General features: G+C 50.2%; 1 protein-coding gene across 4 annotated transcripts in view; it reads right to left on the bottom strand.

Annotated features, from left to right (window-relative positions):
- Positions 1 to 7,673: 7,673 nt before the first annotated feature.
- ZHX3 (zinc fingers and homeoboxes 3) overlaps positions 7,674 to 21,588 on the bottom strand; it is a 134,102-nt gene continuing 120,187 nt past the window's right edge. For all 4 annotated transcript variants that reach the window (XM_061210250.1, XM_061210249.1, XM_061210248.1 and 1 more), the window contains exons 3-4: positions 9,937 to 12,936; positions 7,674 to 8,025 (exon numbers count right to left, since the gene is read on the bottom strand). In XM_061210250.1, coding sequence (XP_061066233.1) covers positions 8,015 to 8,025; positions 9,937 to 12,784 — 2,859 coding nt within the window. In that variant the 5' untranslated portion in view covers positions 12,785 to 12,936 and the 3' untranslated portion in view covers positions 7,674 to 8,014. The remainder of the gene's footprint in view (positions 8,026 to 9,936; positions 12,937 to 21,588) is intronic.

Here is a 21,588-nt window from a genome sequence, read left to right as displayed (position 1 = left end):
GTAATCGGTTGGTTGGTTGGTAGAATGGTCATTGGCACACCACCCTGGTGTGATAATGCAGGTAGGTACCCAAGCATGGTCGCTGGCCTTGGAGAGGCCAAGAGTTTTTTGAAGACAAGTCCAAGGTGGATTTAGTTGTCAGTTCAGAGCATCCCTTTTCTGTATCACAAATCAGACCAAGACATACATTCCCCAAGTTCTCAGATTTGGGGCCGGTCCTGGTCCACTGTAGACCCCCTCTGAGTACCATCCACCTGGAGAACTGGGATCGCAGTTTAAAATGTCTCCTGTCGTCTCTGAACTAGATCAGCTGGAGCGCCCCTGCTCGGGTTCTTGCTGGCCCCTTGGCTTTCTTCCTGGAGCTTTGTGGTCTGACTCAGAGGAGGATGGTCTTTTCCCTCGGACAAGAAGGTGGTAGGTGGGAATTAACCTAGGCGTTTCTGACCCGTGTTTTCCCAGAGTCTTATGGGCAGGAGAAGAAAGCTTTTCTAACCAGTGACGGAAGAGGTTCTGTGCTGGCTGTTGGGTAAGGAACCATCTGTGCCGTCATGTGACTTCCCTGGCTGTGGGTGTAGACCACCTTCGTTTTCCCAGGACATCCCTCCTTTACTGGCTCTGCTGTCTCAGGCAGCCTCACTGACCTGAGACACACCTCCTCTGGGCTCTCCTACGATAGCCAGGTGACTACCTTTGCCTTTCACTGCAAGTGTCTTGATCCTTCTTCCTAGTGGAAAGCAGGACAGCAAATTGGAGCAAATGCACAGATCAGCGTCACCTCGAATTCCTGCAGACATGACAATGGTTGAATGACCCAGGAGGCCCAGTGTTGGTGGGGGGGGGACTGGGGGGAGACCCTCACTGGGGATGGGACGTCCTGGCCCACGGTGGGGAGTGGCCTGCCTCACCACGCGCACACAGCGCCGCCTACAAGGACAGGCTTTCTGCAGCCTGAGCAGAGGGCTCAGGTCAGGGAGCCCCCTCCACGGTCTGTGGTCCTCAGCGCTGAGGGCAGGGCCTCCCTCCGGACCCGAACGTCATCACCCACGGCTGCGCCTAGGGCTAGACACTCACTGGCCTCCCGGCTTGAGCGCATCATCTCTCACCACCTCGGTTCTGTTGGGCGAGAAAACAACGCTTAGTACCACCAGGTCACCCCACCGAACGAGCTCATGGAACAGAACACGGTCGTCCTCCGGGCCACGTCAGCTGAACTGATCGAGTCCTGTCTCAGCCTGAGAGTCCTCAGTGGGTCTTCCAGGGTCAGTCTGGGGTTCTGTTCCCTGCTGGAGGCCACTGCAGCTGCCCCAAGGACACCCACAGTGACCCCTGGCTGCCACTGCTGCCCACTCCGTCGTCCACGGTTGGGTCCTCGGCGAGCTGCTGCCTGTGTCTGCAGCCACCACGGCGTCAGCTGACGGGCTTCAGGGTTCCACACTCAGCTGGTCTAGCTCCCGAGTACTTGCTTTTTAGGTTCGGCACAAAGCTGCTTCCCCAAGACTTAAGCTGGCCTCCAGAGGGCCAGGTCAGGAACGGGGCCTGGTGTGCCCCTGGATGTCCTGCCTTGGTGTGTCCCCGCCCCAGGGGCTTTGTCAGGGGCCCCTTCTCCCGTTGGGACAGGCCCTGAGCGTCACCCCAACAAGATTCAATTGCTTTGAACATTAGAAGTTGGCCTTTAATCCTATTCCTTCAAGGCCCCAGGGTCCTTAGACATATTCGCCACCCTCTCCTTAGCAAATGACAAGCTTATCAGTACCCTCCTCCCAGAGGGCTGATGGCTCCAGGTCTGACTCAGTTTCCCTTTGTCTAGCATAAATTCTGCCACGCTGCACTTCCTTCCCCAAGGAGGCACTCCAGTGACCAGCGCGTGCGAGACGGGCGAGCTGGAACTTTCCTGGAGTGCCTGAGGGAAACTGCCCCACTCACCCCTCCACGTTGTGGGTCTTGCCCACAGGGTAAATCAGGAGATAGAAGTGTTCTCAGCTTTCTTTGATTCCCCCACAAAATAGTCAGCAGATGAGAAATGTGTTTACGTTTTTATTTAGGAGCAATCGAAAGATTTTCAGTACCATTTCGGCCCATTTCAAATTGTACAAGCAGTTTGTCCCTGTTCCCCTCCCTTATCCAAATCCACAGATACAAAATCTAGGAAATGTGCAATTTGCATCTTAGAAATAGCAGCATCCCCACAGGGGACCTTGTGAGGCCCGGAGACTCAGCCCGGAGAGGGCAGCCCACTCCTCCTGCCCCGGCACAGCCCCGGTCCAAAGGCAAGTTCCATCTTTCTGTTAAAAACATTTCCCCAGGGCGAAGAACCCCCTTCCAGCCAGGCCCGGTGACAGCCAAAGTGTGCCTGTGCCTCTCTCTCGGTTTGGTCTCTCACATGCAGCCACTGCAGGAGGAGGGGCCCTCTGGACAAACAGAAGCCGGGCAGTGGCCTCTTAGCACCAAGACGATGGCTTCTTCGGCATCTCCGGGAGACGGGAAGCGCACCACAAGCCAGCTGCCCCTACCCTCTCCAGCCTCCCTTCCACAGATACCCTCGCCCTCAGGGAACAGAGGGTCTGAGCTGAAGACCAGACCGGAAGTGGGTGGCAGAAAACCAGGAACCTGCAGGCCTCTGGCAACCTCCTCCCGACTTGCACAAAGGCCGCGCCGCTCAGTACCCTTTCAGTCAACCACGTGGTGGGGGGGGAGGACGAGGTCTCTTTTCAGCAACAACGACGGCACAGTCCGGCCCTCCCGACGCACTGAACAAGGCGGTGCTGGGGAGCAGGGTGGGAACCCGCTGCCCGGGGGCGAGCACCCCTCCCCGCCCGCATCACCCAGTGGCCTGCCGACCAGGCTGCATCCGCTGAGGGTGGCGCTGGCTCTCCGGGCCACGTCTGCAGCAAACCGCGGGACAGGGCAGCGGGCCGGAGCCGGAGCCGGGGATGAATGACAGTCTCTCTCTGAACACAAATTACAGGATTAGCAGGCACCCCTCTCCGGGTGCCTGCTCTGTGGCTGACTCCTGAGAAAGACCACGGGCCTGCAGCTTTCTGTGCTCCACAACTCCAGACGGCCTCCACCCGAGACATTCCACCTCCAACTCCGGTCACATCGGGGGCCTTCAAACCACTCATTAAGGGAAGGAACAGACGTCATAAAGCATTAGCCAAGAAAAGCTACTCAACATACACGCGGCGCAGCCCGGCTCCCGAATTCAGGAAAGGGCGCTCACGGCAGGTAAGCACGCAGACCCCTCTCAGATCCCCGCTTGCCACCTGCCCCAAGTGGACAGCAGGAGAGACTCCCGCAGCCGGAGGGAAGACAGCCCCTCCACCCCGTGGGGCTCTGGCCCGAGCACCCTGAGGGCTGTGAAAGCCTGGGGCCCAGGACAGCAAAGCAGGAATCCTCACGGTCCCGCACACCACAAGATAGGACAGTCACAACGCGAGGCAGCAGGTGCTGGCCCCGACCCTGTCCACAGGGTCAGCGGCGCCTGCTCACCCCCCCACTCTGGGCCCCCACCCCTGCTCAGGTAGGATGGTTGGTTCCCGCGGGGTCCAGGCTGTCGGTCTCCAGTCTGGCTGAAGGACTGGGGCTCCAAGCAAAGGAGAGGCCGGACTGACAGGCAAGTCACCGGTTCTTCAGGGTTGAAGAACCACAGAGCGTGCCTCCCGCCCCCTCCAGGGGAGTGTTCCGTCGCTCCTCCTCCCGCTCGGACTCTGGGTCAACCTGGGGGAGCTGCCGTCGGCCCTCGGCCCCCTCCCCAGCGTGACGGCACTGGGAACACACACAGATTGCAGCAGAAACGAATTCCAACCGAGGTCCGTGGGTTCCATCTAGACCTAGAGCTGGGCCGGGCAGCAAGCCCAGCGGCTCTATGATCCCCACCTCCACCCTCCACTCACTCGGCCCAAGTCAGCATCCAACCCTTGGCTGAGAGGTTGCCTGCAGCCACCTCAGCCCCAGCGTTGTTGCACGGCTCGGCTACTATGAATGGACCACAGGAGACAAAACAGACTGAAGCCTTGCTCCGGGAGGGGCCCGTTCACGAGAGGGCGTGGGCTCCACACTCCCCACTTCTTTGGGTGTTGGAGCTCCTGTGAGGGCAGGTGCTCCCCCTGTCACACGGAGATGGCCCCCCAGTCCCGGGCAGGAAGGCTGGGAGGGCCTGTGCTCCCGAGAAAGGGAGCGAAGGAAGCCGGTTCAGGAGAGCTGGAGAGGGGCCTCCAGTGGGAGTGGGGAGGATGGAGCCCCGTTACTCTCCTGACCTGGGCAGGCTGCCGGCTTCCGCCTGGAAGGGCTGGCCACGCAGACCTTTACGTGTCTAGAGGACTTTTCTTCTCCAGCACATAACTGAGCCTTGCCAATCAATGGGATACAGGACAATCTAGACATAATACAAAAGGTGAGTCAAACCAATAACCTGCCCCAGGTAAAGTCTGAGCGAGGAAAAAGGGGGAAGAAACTTTAGGAAAAGCCCAAACTCCAAGTTTGGTTTGTGTAAGATTTTCTTCTTGGCTGGTTCTCCTCTCCTGCAAAGTGCCTTTATCCGCTTGGGCTGCGATGTCTGAATAGACAAAGCCACTCCAACCCAAGGATTCCGGTCCGAGAAGAGGGCAGGAAGACAAGAGGCAACCGGGCCCAAGGCAGGGCAGCACAAGCAGGGAGCTGTGGGTGAGGAGGTGCACCAAAAGGGCGATGCTAAGCCTCTGCGGAAGGCAGCCTGGCACATGGGGGAGAGGGGGTGTCACAGGACCTGCCATGGGACCACGGACTGAGCAGGACAAAGCCCATGGCACGCACATCTCGGCCTGGGGAACGTGCTGAGACTTCCCGGGGGGACGGCCTCCCAGGGCCGTGAGCGCATTCGGGAGCCTGCAGGTACCACCGACCCTCGCCCACCTCCCACCTTTGCTTCCCGACAGCAGGGCGGGCACTTGGCTGCAAAAGGAGCTCCAAGTCATACAGGGCCACCCACCCCAGGTGCCACGAGTCCTCCAGCCAGGCTTTCCACTTCAGGAGCCCACGACTCAGGAAAACGAGAGCCCGCCTTCCAAATCACAAAGCTCCTCAACAGTCAAGAATTAATATACGTAATCAAAGTATGCAAAGTATCTGTATCATAAATCCAGGTTTCCTTTATCAGAATGGTGATCTGGGCTCACCTATTAAAACTGGATCTACAACCCCATGTAAAAAATATAATAAACCAAACATGTACAAGACACAGGCAACAAGAAACACTGACATATTTCACCATCTCTGATGAGTCCAAGTGCATACAGAGAAGAGGGGAAAGATTAGTCACCTTACAAAACGAGCTTTTTCTTTGGGAGAGACTAACCCCACCCTACTTCCCTCAACTCTAGAGCCCACAGACTGCCCTCTCCTGAAGGCAGCAGCACAGTCTAACCCTGGGTGGGGCACAAACCGTGGTGACCTCCCTGGCCACGGGGCCGGCTGCGGCCGTCCTGCATCCCCACCGCACTCAGGCACGCGCTGGCTCCGGGCTGCTGTGGCTGCGTCTCTGTAGCCGGTTGGCTGTGTTCCTGGTTTTGCCCCCAGGGCCCTGGGTACCTGCTGCGACGTCCCTTTAGGCACCTGCTCGATGAACCAACCATTTCTGTCTCCATCACCTCATTCCTTAGTCACTCGGGTCCGAGAGCAAAGGAAGGAGGAGGGTCTGTCCAGCCTGGGCAGTCTCGCCGTTTGGGGGGTGGCCCTGGCTAGCGGGCAGGCTGACGCCTGTAAGCAAAACCTGCCCGCAGGCAGCACCGTGACGCTTCCACCTTTTAAGGACGAGCTGGTGCTGAGGTCGGGGCCCTACGTCCTGCGTGAACCTGTCCACCATGTAATTTATGTTTTCTGTTTCGCTGTTTGGGTTGTAAATGACGTGAATACAAATAAAATAACCAAGAAACTCCTCTGTAAAGACACGGCCCTCGGCCGGGGCACGCAGAACTCTGGGAGTGATGCCGGCAGGGTGGTGTCGCGGACACTCGGAGGTGGCTTCGCACGGGGCCACCCCGGCCTCCCCCGCAACTCCCCGACACGGGCTGCTCTCCCCAACACCCACGTGCCACGTCAGGCGTACGCGTCACGAGTAAAGCATCAAATGAGTATCTGTGCTGTATATGGATACATATAAATTAATCTGCATGTACATAACCACTACAGGAAAAGTTCTAGGTGTCTGTTCTCTGAAGGAAGGCAATCACTCGCCATTCTGGGCAATTCCGCAAAGAGGCCTTGGGGCTAAATATGGAAAGGATACAAAAACAGGCTGCCAAACTTGCCAAGTCCTCACAAGTCACCTGTTTGAAACAAAGAAGAGGTGGTCCCTAACAGGACAGGGCAAGCGAGAGGAGACACTTTAGAAGAACAATGGTGCAAGGGCTTTTGGTTTCCGAAGAAAAGCCTCTCCTGGAGGCAGGAGGTGCGACCCCCATCTCTGTGCTCGTAGCCAAACCCGCGAGGTGCCTGCCCGGTCCAGTTCCCGGGGGGGGGGGAGGGGGAGAAGGACCATGCCGAACAGCCCCCACCCCCCAGTATTTCTTGCCCAAAGCCCCTGCCCTCTCTCTGGGGTCTCCGAGGCCTTGGTGCTCTGGGAAGCAGGTGGTTTCTGGGAGGTGATGCACCTTTGCCAGCCCCCTCTTTACCTGCTGCTCTCAGGGCAGCCGGTCTCGGGGAGATAGGGATTTACCGTTTAGCACAGCTTTGTAGGCAAGTTTCTCAACGTTTCAAAGGCACCTTTTCCTGTGACTTTTCTCAATTAAAAAAATGGATATGCGGGTTAGGCTAAAGTAGACAGAGATCCTGTTTCCAAGTTTGGGGATATAAATATAGAACTTTAAAAACGTCCTCACAAGGACCTGTCCAGCGATGTCCAGCACGCCAACCAGGCCCCAGGCACGGGGGCCAGGAGGACTCTGGGTCTTCTGCTGGGAACCCCACATGCAGGTCTTTGTGCTGAGGGCCACCCGGCTCCGATAATTCTGAGAAGTCCCCGAATCCCGCCAGCTCTCAGTCTAACCAGGCGAGCGTGGGCCTTCCTTCCCAAACCAGAGATGGCTCTGGAGTGAGGGTGGATAGAGGGCAGAGAGAGCCCCAGCGGCTGTGCGCCTTCACTCCCATCCCCCATCCCTGTTTCGCTTGTCAATTTTCCTCTAAACGTGTCTAGACTGAAAAAAAAAAAAAAAAAAAAAGGCGGCACATAGGTCAGTACATTAAGCTTAATAACAAATGTTTCTTTAGTTGATCTGATCACTGAAGAGTTATGGTCCATGATTCAAACTCCCATGAAAAAGCAGAATTACTGTAACAACTTACGAGAGTGGTAAGCATCAAACACTAATCACATAACCGGTCAGTTTTCTGAACTGCGGGTAACAGCGGGTTCTGCACCGATCATCCCGTAAGGCGAGGCAAACCTGCTATGCAATGTTGCTGGTCACCGCTTAAGGAGCAGAGGTCTATTCAAAGGTGCCGCCTTCCTGGAGGAGCGCAGAGGGGGCCCCAGCGGTTGCAGGTGCGGTTCTGAGCGTGTGATAACCCCGGCCTGACCGTGGAAGGTGCGGGAACACGCAGCCCAGCGATCTCCAGAGAACAGACACGGGGCATTTCCAGAGATGATGTAAAAGACCATGTACTGCTTTGCTAACCAAAGTTTCTATGTAATGAAAGTGTTTATAATCTGATGTTTTATTAAATGTGTATAGGCAGATTTATATGTTAAAAACTTGATTCTGTGTCTATGAATATGAAATCTGAACTATTTATCCACTGGAAGGCAAAGGAAAGGTCCTACATTGTGGGCGGAAGAACTGACAGACGCTCCTCCCTGCTCGCTGGGGTGGCGGGCCGGGTGGCGGGCCGGGTGCGGGCGGCAGCAGGCTTGGCCGCGTGGAGACCTGTGTGAGCCTGGCGGGCTGGGTACGGCAGCGGCCCATGGCAGCAGAGAGGGGTCAGGCCCTTCCACATGGAGGGCGGCCGCCCCGGCCAGGCCTTCACAGCCGTCGGTTCCGGTTCAGTCAGTTTCTGAGGAGAAAACACAGGCCGTCACCTCTGCATGCATCGCCAGAATGGCCCGTCCTCCCACATCTGGGGACTTAATCCCACCGCCCCGGCCTTCCCACCAGCCCCTCCCTGCCTTCCAGCCCGAGGGAAGGTGGGGAAGGGCGTGTGGGCTGAGGACAGGATGCTGGCTAAACCCGGCGGGGCACTGGGACCACCCAGGGACCACCCGAACTGGGGCGTGGAGCCGGGGCGGGAGCCTGACTTCTCTGGGCCGGGAACCCTCACCGTGCACCGCCCTCCCCCATTCCCGGCTCTCCAGGGAATGCTGCTGGCACACAGCAGTGGCTGGTCTACTTCCTAATGTGTGTCCCAGCGATGCACTCCCTTCATTTGTCGGGGGGGCCGTTCGGAGAGGCCCTCACCCTCGATGCTTACAGGTGGGGCCCCGGTGTCGAGGCTGGCTCAGGAAGCTGCGAGAAACCAGCTACAGACAGACAGACAGACCCTCCCTATCCCCTCGGGTACCTCCCTCAGCCAGAAGAGGGTGACGCCACGATGGCACAGCCGCCCTGGCCACTCCTGTTCTGTCCCACCTAGGACACCAGCTCCTTGCTTAGTGTTGGAGCTACCAGCTGAGGGGAGCCGGTGGATTTAAACCCATTCATCCCAACTCCAGGTTAGCATTTTTAATTGTGGTCTAATATAAATCACATAAAACCTACCATTTTAACCATTTTTAATAAGTCTACAATTAAGTGGCATTAAGTACATTCACAATGTAGTGTAACCACCACCCTATTTCCAGCTACAAGAGTGTAATTAAAAAAATATATATATATATAATTCAGTAGAATTTCAATTAAAAAAAAAAAAACCTAAAGAAATCAGTTTTTCCTAGTGCCCAGCAATCTGCCATTTTGCTGGCAGAGCCAAAGCCAGGGGTGGGCAGGCCCGGTGCTGGAGAAGGTGCCTGAGGCAACCCGCCCTGTGAGCCCACACCTGTTCCCTGGTGCCCATGATGCTCCCTGCGGGGACCTCACTGACTCACAGGGGATTGGAGGAAACAAGGTCGAGTCCAGAAACGCCGGCCCTGGAACCACCTTCTAAAGGTCCCAAATCAGGGAATCTGGGACTCCAGATACTTCCTTGGTTTCCACAGCCTCCCATGAAGAGCTCAGCTACCTCGCTCCTGGCCAACCTGTGACAAGGCCACCCAAGAGGAGGGTGGGAGGGAAGGGAGAGGCCAGGAACTCAGAGATCAAGACCCGAGAAAATCAACACCCAATAACGTGATTTGTCTGAGGCTTCAAACTGTCTTCAGTAAAATAATCTTCTAAAGCTTTCTTTCAAGTACTAATGTCCTGATCCAGAGAAACTGAGGAACAAAATTCAAGCTTTCGATTCCATGTATGTCTAAGAGGGAAGAAGATTTTCCACTACCTCTACATCAGGAAGAATAATTGAAATGCAAATTACAGGATTTTTCATCATTTAAAAAAAAAAGCACTTCATGTATCTAAGGTCAATTAAAGGCTCCCTCTGCTTTTGTTCACCAATTTGGGTTGAATTTCCTCGTAAGTCCTATTCTCTCTCTTACCCAGTGGTCGTGGTTCTATCTGGCTCAGATGACATTCTGACCTATTCTCCTTTGGCTAAGAAATGACTAGAAAAGTGTGGGCCCTTGGAGGTTCACTACACTCCTTCCCCTGTGCAGGTTTAACAAACACGAAACGAAAAACCAACCGTCAACCCTTTATCATATGATGATGCCCCAATGGATTCTGCTGCCAGGTGCCCCCTGAAGCAGCCAGACAACATGGTCCTGCTGCCAGACAGCCTTAGAAACAGCAGATGCCCTGGCACTGGATTCAGTGCCTGCCACAGGTGCCCCCCAGACCCACAGAGGACGGCATAGCCCCACAGGCTCCTTACCCAGCTGAGGTCCAGCCTGGGGACTCGGCGTGGCAACGGGCTCTGAGCTGACCTCAGGGGCCCCGGGCTCCCATGACTCACTGTTTTCGGACACCTCTGAATAGGTGTCGCCCATCCCTTTGTGAACTGCTGCAGGGTCGCTGGGGCCCTGGCCCTCACCACCCGTGTCGGCCATGGCCCGGGTCTCCTCGCCCATCTTCTCAGCAAACCACTGCTTGACCTGCTGGGCGCTCATCTGGGTCTTGTTGCAGAGGCTCTGCAGGTCCTGCTCGTACAGCATCTTGTGGGTCACGTAATAGTCTTGCAGCAGCTCCCGGTTGCCGGGGCTGATGACCAGCAGCCCGGGGGGGAAGTTGCCCCGTCTGTAGTCTTCGTACCACTTGAGCTGGCCGTTCTTCAGGGCGTACCTGCTGTCCCCGAACCAGCGCACCACCTCGGGCCGCGGCAGGCCCGTCTGGGCCATGATGGAGTCGTAGTCCTGGTTGCTGGGCCACTGCGTCTGCAGGAAGAGCTGCCGCAGCAGGTGCCGCTGCTGGGCCGTCTTCCTGTAGCTCACCTTGCCCGGCAGCTGCTCCGCTGGCTTGCTGGGCGTGTCGTCCTCGGGCTCACAGGCGCCCAGCCCCGGGAGCTCGCCCTTGCCGTTGGCCTCCGTGACGCGCAGGTTCTTGAGGTTGATTTTGATGGGGCTGACTTTGCGTTCTGCCAGCACATGGCTGCTGGGCGCTTCCAGGGAGCCGTCTTCCCCTGGGACCCTCGGGTCCCTGGCCGAGCCCTCCTCCCCCTCGTCCTCGGCGGCCTCCTCCTCCCCCTGAGAGGTGCCCTCCTCAGCCTTCTTGGCCTCCTCGGCACTCACTTTTTTCCGTCTCTCTGAAAACCAGCCATCAATCTCCCTGCGGGTCATTTTGGTCTCAGTCCTCAGGCGGTCCAGTTCCTCGTCGAGAGGAAGGGGGTTTTGTGCAAAACTGTTCTCCAGGGCTCTGAGCTGCTCGGGGGCCCGCTCCTTGTATTTGGTTGGTGTGAAGTCGGGGGTCTGGTGCCAGGACTGTCGCTTGGCAGAAGGGGGGGTAGCCGGGGTGGCCGCTGTCAGGAGGCAGGTCACCTCCGGGGCCTTGGACGCCAGGGAGAAGGGCACCTCGGGCACAGAGTCGACGAGGAGGGCGCCGTGCTCCCCGGCCAGCCCGGCCCTGGAGCCCTTCAGGTTCCGGCAGTGGTACCTGCGGTCGCTGAACCACTTCCGCACCTCACGGGTGCTGAGGCCGGTCACTTTGGTCAGATGCTCAACTTCGCTCTGTCCTGGGAACTGGTTCCGACAGAAGCTCCCTTTCAGAGCTGACAGCTGTTCGTGAGATTTCTTGTTTTTGTAGATGCTGGCATCCAGGAAGGCTTGGGAGGTGATGCTGGGGCACGCCGTGAGGAGGGACTGGGCAGCATTCACCACCTTCACGGCAGACGTTGTATTTGAACACACAGTGTTAATGGGCGCAACAGCGGGCAGCTTGGGGACAGATGTGACTGCCAGGGGGAGAGATGAGCTGGGTGCCTGCAACCCATTGGCCATCAGTGGCTGAGTGACCAGAAGTCCCCCGGCTGTGCCCTCTGGCTGGCCCACCACGTGGCCAGGCAGAGTGGGCTGGACGAGATGCTGGACGTTGCCGCCACTGGCAACCAGCGGGGTGTTGAGGACAGTGATCGTGGGCTGTGGGACAGACTGAATGACCGTGTTGAACATCTTTTTCCGGGCGTCCTCAATCTCCTCCGGGGACCAGCTGATACCTTGCTTCAGCCTCTGGGCGGTGAACCAGATCTTGAGCTGTTCTTCCGGGTACTTGGTGACCACAGTCAAATAGCAGAGCTCGGCTTTGGTTGGGTAGGGGAACTTGTGGAAGGAGTTCTTCAGAAAGCTGTTGGAGTCCATGGCCGCGTTGTACGTGGGAATGCTGCTCAGGGGGATCATCACTTTGGGGAGGGACTTGGCCGTGGGCAGGGGCTGGTGGGCGTGGTGCTGGGCGTGCGGGGGCGGCTGCTGGAGGGAGAGGAACTGGGCGATGCCCGCGGGCAGCACCGGCACCGTCCCCAGCAGGGGCCCGTTGGCCGAGTGCGGGGGTTTTGCGGAGTTGGTAGAGGCCTGGCTGACCGGGGCTGCCCCGTTGACAAAGGCGTGGTCCCCCTCTTTCACCTCCATGTCCCCGGCCGAAGGGTTCGGTAAGGCCTCCCCAGTAGGCTGACTGGGGACGTTCTCCTTGAGCGTGTGAATTTTTTTGGCTTCGGCTTTGCCTTTCATTATCTTCATGATTGGAGTTTTGGTGATGATGATTTCCGCCTGTCCATCCGTCCCTTCCATGTTTGGCTCCCCCAACGGGTCGGGAGGGCTGGTGCTCTCGGGGACACTCTGCTCCACGACAACATGATTGTCTGGCTTGGCCACATTCCACACAAAGCTGGCTTCCCCCGAGTGACACTTGGCATTGTGCAGAGAAAGCCCCTCGGGAGTTTTTGCCAGAAAACTGCATTCAGTGCATACAAAGTTTGGGTCTTTGCTAAAGTCTGTGTGCTCTGAGCTCAGGTGTCCCACAAACCGGGTTATGTCCTGGGATCTGAAGTCACAGCATTTACAGGCATATGTGTAGCCGTCCAAGGTGCTCCGGTGCCCGTTGGCCAGTGCGGCGCTGTCCGGACTGCTGGCGCCCTGGGTGGCCTCGCCGCTGGCGGTGGGAGCTTCTGGGGGCGGCTCCTGCGGGGGCCCCTCGGGCACGGGCTCCGCGGGCGGGGCCTCGGCGCCGGGGTCCTGCAGCACCACAGTCTTCACGGGGATCATGCACGGGGTGGTGGACTTCCTCTTGCTGGCCATGGCGATAGCCGCGCTGGGTGATCAGTGGGCGACAGGTCCTCCTGTTGGGGGCCTCACAGCACAGGTTCCAGCTGCTCCATGAGGCCCAAAGAAACAGCTTCCAAGGGTGGCTTTTTCAGTTGTTTGCAGAAAGCAGGTTTTCCCTATTAAACCTGAGGAGGAAAAGAGAAACGGTGAGCATCCCTCTCTCGGGCTGTGTGTGTATTTCCCAGATTCCCAGGCACACTCCACTGCTTGCCTTCGATCACCCGGGCCTTTTCCCAAGGAATCCAACATCCAACCTCGGATGTGACTTTTGAGTCAGAAGCCCCCCCAAACACTCAGAAAATAGTGCCCTGAGGAATGACGCGGGGACGTCCCAACACCACTGGACAGACTTCAGCCATGTGTTTCTGTGTAGTGTTTCCCCGTTTCCTCGCATAAAATAACTCAGATTCAAAAATGACAACAACAAAAAAAACCCTCTTCTGGACCTCCAAATGAATTCTGACCGTGTCATAGCGAGAACAAAAGATCCTAGTGTAATTCTTGTTTAAATGTTTGGGCCCACAAGGGTTTTCTTTTCATAGCCTTCCCACGTGTGAGAGCAGGACGCCCACTCCAGGCCCAGAGGCCAAGCCCACTGCAGTGCGTGCACCGGGGAGGGGCACTGATGCCACAGGAGTGGGGCTCTGCGGGCCGTCCCTGCCTGCTACCCTGTCACCCCGGCCCCCTGTTGCTCAGGTGAAGGCCGAGGTCGGAGGGTCAGGGGATCCACAGACGCGGTTTGTGGCCCATGAACCGTACATCTCTCTCTGGGGCAGCAACCCCACAAGTAGCCTCACCTTGGGTGTGCACGCTACCCTTGACCTTGTATTGGGCTTACTTTTTATTTTTTTCAGTGCCTTTATTAGTCCTTTAAAAAAAACCCAAAAACCAAAAAACAAAAACCCTTAAATCTTTGTTCCATTTCAAATTTATTTCAAAAACTGGGATGACTGATTTATTTACATGTAAAATACTACTATTACTAATTCTTTCATGAGATGCCAAGAGAAAAGTATTTCTGTGATCTCTATTATTAACATACCACCACAATCATCATTACCTTTCTTTTAGCAAATTGCAATGCTGATAATGACTAAAATAATAGTAATTCTAATACCAGAATCATGTTATCATCAGTGTTTGGATTTGATATAAAAATGTAAAGAAAATTAAATACTTCTATTCAAATTCTTAGTAAATAAACACAGCAAACTATTTTTTCTGATTTTAAGACTAGTCCTGGTGATCATGATGATAAAAAATAATTACTCTTAAAAAAATAGTTGGTGTGACATAAGGATAAACAGATACCCAGTGTACCCACTTGTCACCATTTCCCCCACTGACGTGAAATGTCATGCATGTTTTTTTAACTTAATTTTTAATAGTAAAAAAATATATATCAATAGAAAATGAAATTTAAGAAAGCCACCTATAATCTTCCATCTAGTCCAGATATTTTATACACATTTTTAATCATTAATGGGCACACACTTGTGTTTTGGTTTTTTTCACTAAACATTTCATCATCAACAGTGTCATTAAATCAGCTTCGTAATTATAATATGCAATAGCTGCCTAATAATGTACCACTATGGACTTAACCTCCTCTGCTATGAACTGGCTTTCAGCGTGCCACTCTCATAGGTGACAGTGAAATGACCTCTGGGCATATAGGATGTATTTCTTCTATCATATTATTTCCTGAGGCTGAGCGCACAGAAACGGGTAATTTACCAGCTCAACAAGTATCAACATTTCTAAGCTCTTCTATCTGTATATTACCGGCAAACATTTTAAATCAAGTGCTTTACCACCTGATTAGATTCCAAATCAGGAAAACTAATAATAATACAGTTATGTTTCCAGTAAGCCAATCAGATTTTCAGATAAGACACTGAAGACATCAAATAGAATATCTGAATGTGCAAGTGACATAAGAAAAAACAGATAAATCAGACTTCATCAAAATTAAAAAACTTTTGTGCTTTAAAGGTCATCATCAAGAAAGTGAAAAAGACAAGCCACAGAATGGGAGAAAATATTTGCAAATCACATATCTGGTAAGGCGCTCATAACTGAGTAATAAAAAGACAAAAACCCAATTTAAAAATAGGTAAAGGATTTGAATAGACATTTCTCCAAAGAAGACATACAAATGGCCAATAAGCATATTTAAAAAGTGCTCAACATCATTAGTCATTAGGGAAATACAAATTAAAACCACAATGAGATACCAATTCACACCCACCAGGATGGCTATAATCACAATGACAGATAATACTACAGGTGAGGAAGGGGGGGAAACTAGAGCCCTCCTACGTTGCTGGTGGGAAGGTGAAATGGTGCAGCCATTGCTGCACTTCAGAAAACAGTTTGGCAGTTCCTCAGAAAGTTATATATACAGTTACCATAAGACCCAGTGATTCCACTCCTAGGTATATACCAAATAGAAATGAAAATATGTCCACACAAATATTCAGAGCATCCTCATAATAACAGCCAAATAGTAGAAGCAACCTCAACGGCCATCAATGGGTGGACGAATAAACACAATACGGCATGTCCCTATGACGGACTACTGTTCAGCCATAGAAAGGCATGAAGTACTGACACATGCTACAGCATGGAAAGAAACATCATGCAGACAGACACAAAATGCCACATATCATGTGACTGCATTTGTATGAAACACCCAGAATAGGTACATCCATAGCGACAGAAAATAGATTAGTGTTTGCCAAGGGCTGAGGGGAGGGGAGCATGAGGACTGACCACTAATGGGGATGAGGTTTCTTTTGGGGGTGATGCAAATGTTCTAAAATTAGGTAGTGTTGATGGTTGCATAAAACTGTGAATATACTAAAAACCACTGAAAGGACTTCAAAAACCCAAGAAAGGTGGAGGACAGAAAGTTTCCGCATTCAGTTCTGTAGAAGAGGGTCATCATTCTCACTTCTAAGGTTACAGGTGATGCCATTGATTTATGACTTCCTGATTTGCCTTCCTCTTCCCGACTTCTGCCCTGGGGAAAGGGGAAAGGTGAAAGGCAGTGGCTGTGAATATCAGGTTTGAGGCGAGAGAGGGAAGAGAACCGAAGACCTGGCAGCTAAGGAAGCAAGCGTGCTCACCAGGAGGCCAGGGAGCAGCGGAGCTGAGGGGCAGGGAAGTGCAGGCCCAAGGTACACAGCAGCTGACACTCAGGCCCAACTGACATTTGCTATGGGGACTGGGCTGCACCAAGGAAGAGTTACATTATGTCCCTCGTATTTTATTTACTAAGGCTGAGAAGGGGACAACATGAAGATGCATTTGATTTGGGGAAATGGTCCCAATGTCATTCACAACTGAGTCTCAGGGTAGCCCCAAACTGCCTTTCAAATCAGTGATGGAGGGGAGCGCCACTGCCTACCATTCTCTGAGTGAGTCAGACATCCATCATCCATGATGAAGATGACTAAACACCAGCAGCGGGGGAGGGGGGAGGAGGGGCAGCCGTTGCCAAAGGTCACTGAGTGTTTAATACCATAGGGAGTGCTTTTAGCCACACCCTCTCATTTTACTCTCACAGCAAACCCCAGAAGGGGAACTATTATCACTCCCGTTGTACAGACAAGAAAGACAAGGCTCAGAGAAGTGCAGTAACCACCTGAAGGGCGCATAGCTAGGAGGCAGCAGAGGCTGGCAAGCTAGTTACGGAGCCTGCCCTCAACCACTCCACACGCTGAGCTCTCCGAGCAACCACAACATTGCTGGAAGAAGGCCTGCATGACTTTCCTGAGCTGTTATTTCCCCCTGGTGTTTATTAGGAAAGATTTCAAACATTCAGCAAAGTTGAAAGAATTGTTCCGTGAATACCCACATACTCACCACCTGGCTACTGCCACGGGGCTACTTCCAGCAACATGACCCATGTAGGTAAGCTGGGGTTGGTCTATTTGTCATACATTTTTTTAAAGGGTATCCAATAAAAGCGGTGCTTAAAGGGGAAAGCTCTAATTATCTAGAAACCACTCCTCCAGAAGGCACTCATGGACCGCGCCTGACAAGCAAGGCAGTAATTACTGTGAGGAAACACACTGTTTGCCGAGTCGAGCCCCGAGTGAGGTGAGCTGTATAAATGTGAGGTTCTGTGCTGCCAAAGAGACTCGCAGCAAAGGACCAGATGACAATTGCAGGTTCTTCATTCTTTGTACAATCCTTTCTACACCCTGTCTCGAAAGTTTCTGTCTTATAAATGGATTTTTTTTAATGAGGAAATAAGACTGAAAGTACATAACTTTCCCCCCAGAATCTGTCTTTGGAACCTGGGAATTGCTCAATTCCCTAAATTAACAAAGCTGCAGCTAATTGTCACTGTACTTCAACACTGCAAAATATCACACATATGGGGGCTAGAAATGAGTTTGTAGATCAAATTCTTAAAGTGTTTAGCTTTAAATTATAGATAAGTCAGGAACTTTCTGTTGTTGTTTTAATTCTCAGGAAGGAACTGAAAGGACAATAAGAGTTCAACAAAAGATTTCAAATGTTTAGAAGGCTACTGTCAGTAGACGCTTTCCAAGTGTTATGGTGGCCGGGCCTCGGCCCTCCTGGACATGCAACCCACAATTTATTGATAGAAACAGGAATAATGGGAGAAGCTGACAGAGTTACAGAAACATAATCAGAGATTTCAATGTACTACTCGTGGTTCTGAAAGCTCAAGTAGACAACAAGAAAGGATGTGAAGAATGAGACTTCTGTAACGAGGATGATTTGACAGATTTGGGTAGTCTTGAATATTCCACAGTAATCAACTTCATATTCTTTTAAGAACATTCATGAGACATATTTAAAAGTGGGTCATGTGGTATAACGGATCACAAGGAAACCTCAACTCATTCCAAAATAAAAATTTGCGGTAGCATTCCCTTTTCTTTGTAATTGTTAGCAATACAGATTTATGTTGAAATTTATCCTTTTTCCTTTCTATTTCAAATGGTGCTCTATGTAGAGTTTCTCTCAGAAATAATGAAGAAAAGTGAAAATCCTTCCTATTCTCCCCAGAGATAGCCACTGTTAACAATCTAGGGCCCATTATTTCAGATATGTTTTCTAGACATAAGTTACTACAACCATTTTTTTAAAAACCAAAAAAGGAGTTGTATTTTCACATTCTGATCCTCTTTTTTTCTTCCCACAACAATGTAGTTCCAACATCTCTCCATGTCAGAACCTACAGTTTATCTCACTCTTTTAAACAATGTTCCAATTTATGCATGCATCATAATTTACTTAACCAACCTAGCTCTTAACAGACATTTGCATTTCGCCAATTTTTTAAACTCTTACAAAAATGGCTCAATGGCTATCCCTGCAAATACTTCTGCGCATTTGAAAATATCTGAAATTCTGAATTTCTTATAAGTACAATTGCTGTGGCATTTAAAATACTGTCAGTAAACTACAAAATTGCCCTCTAAATAGGTGGTACTGATTTTCACCCCCATCACCAGAGAATGAAGTGATCTAAGTGTCACTGCATGTCATCACTACTTCTAGTCTTTGCTAATACATACATGAAAAACTGGTCACTACTGTTTTAACTTGCATTTCTTTACAGGCATGGCTGAGAATCTTTTCACGTGTTACTGACATTTTGTGATAAATTTTTTGTCCATTTTTCTATGGATTTTAAGAGTTCTCTATATATTAAGGAAATTGGCTCTTCATCATCTATCAGAGGAAGCTGTGGTTTATACCAACATTGCAAGGATGTTTTAAAACTAGGAAATCTCTAAAAATCATTAACATCATTAATAAATTAAAGGAGAGAAACCAAAACAGCACTTAATAGGATTACACTCCCGTTTTTTCTTGTGGTAAAAAACACATAACTTAAAATTTACCATCTTAACTACTTTTAAGTGTACAGTAGTGTTAACTACACCCACACTGTTGTATGTCGGATTTCCAGACCTCTTTTCATCTTGCAGAACTGCAACACTATACTCACTGAACAAAAATGGGTCCCCTTTCCCCTTCCCCAGCCCCTGAAAACCACCATTCTACTTTCTGCCTCTACAAGTTTGACAACTTTAGACACCTCGTGTAAGTGGATCCATGCAAAACTTGTGTTTCTGTGACTGGCTTATTTCACTTATGTCCTCAAGGTTCACCCATGTGGTATCATGTGACAGGATTCCCTTCCTTTGAAGGGCTGAATAATATTCCATTGTGTGTGTATACATATACATACATATATATACATTGTGCATGTGTATATATATATGTGTATACATATATATGTGTGTGTGTGTGTGTGTGTATATATTCTCCACATTTTCTTTATCCATTCATCTGGTGGTGGACATTTAAGTTGCTTCCATATCTTGGCTATTGTAAATAATGCTATGAACATGGGTGTACAAATATCAAGTTCCTGCTTTCAATTCTTCTGGATATAAACCCTGAAGTAGGTTTGCTGGACACATGGATTTACTAAGGAATCTTCATAATGTTTTCCATAGTATCTACACCATTTTACATTCCCAACAGTGACAAAGGTTCCAACTTTTCCACACCCTCACCAACACTTATTATTTTTGTGTGTGTGGTTTTTTGTTTTTTTTTGGGGGGGGGGCGTGGGGTAGATAGTGGCCATCCTAACAGGCATGAGGTGATATCTGATTTGGTTTGACCTGCATTTCCCTAATGATTAGTGATGTTGAGCATCTCTTCATATGCTTGTTGGCCTTTTGTATAGCTTCTTTGGAGAAATGTCTAGCCAAGTCCTTTGCCCATTTTTAATCAGGATGTTTTCTGTTTTTGTGTTGTAAGAGTTCTTTATGTATTCCAGATATTAACCCATTATCAGATATATGGTTTGCAAATATTTTCTCCCATTCTATAGGTTGCCTTTTCTTTCTGTTCACTGTTTCCTTTGATGCACAGAAGTTTTTAAGGTTAATAGAGTCCCATTTGTCTATTTTTGCTTTTGTTGCATGTGTTTTTTGTGTCACAGCCAAGAAATCACTGCCAAACCAATATCATGAAGCTTTTCCCCTATGTTTCCTTCCAGGAGTTTTACAGTTTCAGGTCTTATGTTTAGGTCTTCATTTTTGACTTAATTTTTATATATGATGTAAGGTAATGGTCCAACTTTATTCTTTTTCATGTGGATATCCAGTTTTCCCACATCACCATTTGTTGAACATTTGTTGAAGAGACTATCCTTTCTCCACTGTGTAGCCTTGGCATCCTTGCTTAAGATCATTTGGTCATATATGAGAGAGTTTTATTTCTGGGCTCTGTATTCTGTTCCATTGGTCTGTACCTGTCTTTATGCCAGTACCATACTGTTTTTATCACTGTAGCTTTGTAATATATTTTGAAATCAGGATGTGTGAGGCCTCCAGCTTTGTTTTTCTTTCACAAGATTGTTTTGGCTATTCAGGGTCCTTTGAGATTCCATATGAATTTTAGAATTTTTTTTTCCATTTCTGCAAGCAAATGTCAATGGGATACCGATAGGGATAGCACTGAACCTGTAGATTACTTTGGGTAGTATGGACATTTTAACAATATTAAGTTTTTCAATCCATGAACATGAGATGTCTATTTACTTGCATCCTCTTTAATTTCTTTTGGAATTGTTCTGTAGTTTTTAATGTACAAGTCTTTTGACTCCTTGATTAAGCTTAAGTATTTTATTCTTTCTGACACTATTGTAAATGAGATTATTTTCCTAATTTCCTTTCTGGATTTTTCCCTGTTAGTATATAGAAGCTGATTTTGTTGTGTGTTGATTTTGTGTCCTGTAACTTTGTTGAATTCCTTTGTTCTAACAGTTATTTTGGTGGAATCTTTAGGGTTTTCTATCTATATGATCATGTCACCTGTGTACAGAGACAATTTTACTTTTTCCTTTCCAAGTCAGAAGCCTCTGCTAAGACTTCCAGTAGTTTAAAAGAGGTGGTAAGAGTGGGCATCCTTGCCTTGTTCCTAATCCTACATGAAAAGCTTTCAGTTCTTCACCATTAAGAATAATGTTAGCTGTGGGCTTTTCATATATGGCCTTTATTATGCTGAGGTAATTACCTTCCATTCCTAGTTTGTTGAATGTTTTTATCATAAAAGATGTTAAATTTTATCAAGTGCTTTTTCTTCATCAATTGAGATGATCACATGGTTTTTGTCCTTGGTTCTGTTAATGTTGTATATTATATTGATTGATTTTCACATATCCTTGCATTCCAGGAATAAACCCACTTGGTCATAGTATATAATCCTTTTAATATGCTGTTGAATTCAATTTTCTAGTATTTTGTTGAGCATTTTTATATCAACATTCATCAGGAATACTGGTCTGCAGTCTTCTTTTCTTGTAGTGTCTTTGTCTGGTTTTGGTATCAGGTAATGCTGACCTCACGAGTTTGGAAGTGTTCCCTCCTCTTCAATTTTTGGAAGAGTTTGAGAAGGTTTGGTGTTAAAATTCATCCATTCATTCATTCATTTTTTTAATAAATTTATTTTATTTATTTATTTATTTATTTTTTTGGCTGCGTTGGGTCTTCGTTGCTATGCGCGGGCTTTCTCTAGTTGCGGCAAGTGGGGACTCTTCTTTGTTGCGATGTGTGGGCTTCTCATTGAGGTGGCTTCTCTTGTTGTGGAGCATGGGCTCTAAGCATGCAGGCTTCAGTAGTTGTGGCATGCGGGATTCAGTAGTTGTGGCTTGCAGGCTCTAGAGCGCAGGCTCAGTATTTGTGGTGCACGGGCTTAGTTGCTCTGCAGCA

Source organism: Eubalaena glacialis, chromosome 13 (genome assembly GCF_028564815.1).
Source record: "Eubalaena glacialis isolate mEubGla1 chromosome 13, mEubGla1.1.hap2.+ XY, whole genome shotgun sequence".
NCBI classification, from domain to species: Eukaryota; Metazoa; Chordata; class Mammalia; order Artiodactyla; family Balaenidae; genus Eubalaena; species Eubalaena glacialis.
The sequence above is the reverse complement of the archived record's forward strand: the minus strand, read 5'-3'. Positions and strand labels throughout refer to the sequence as shown.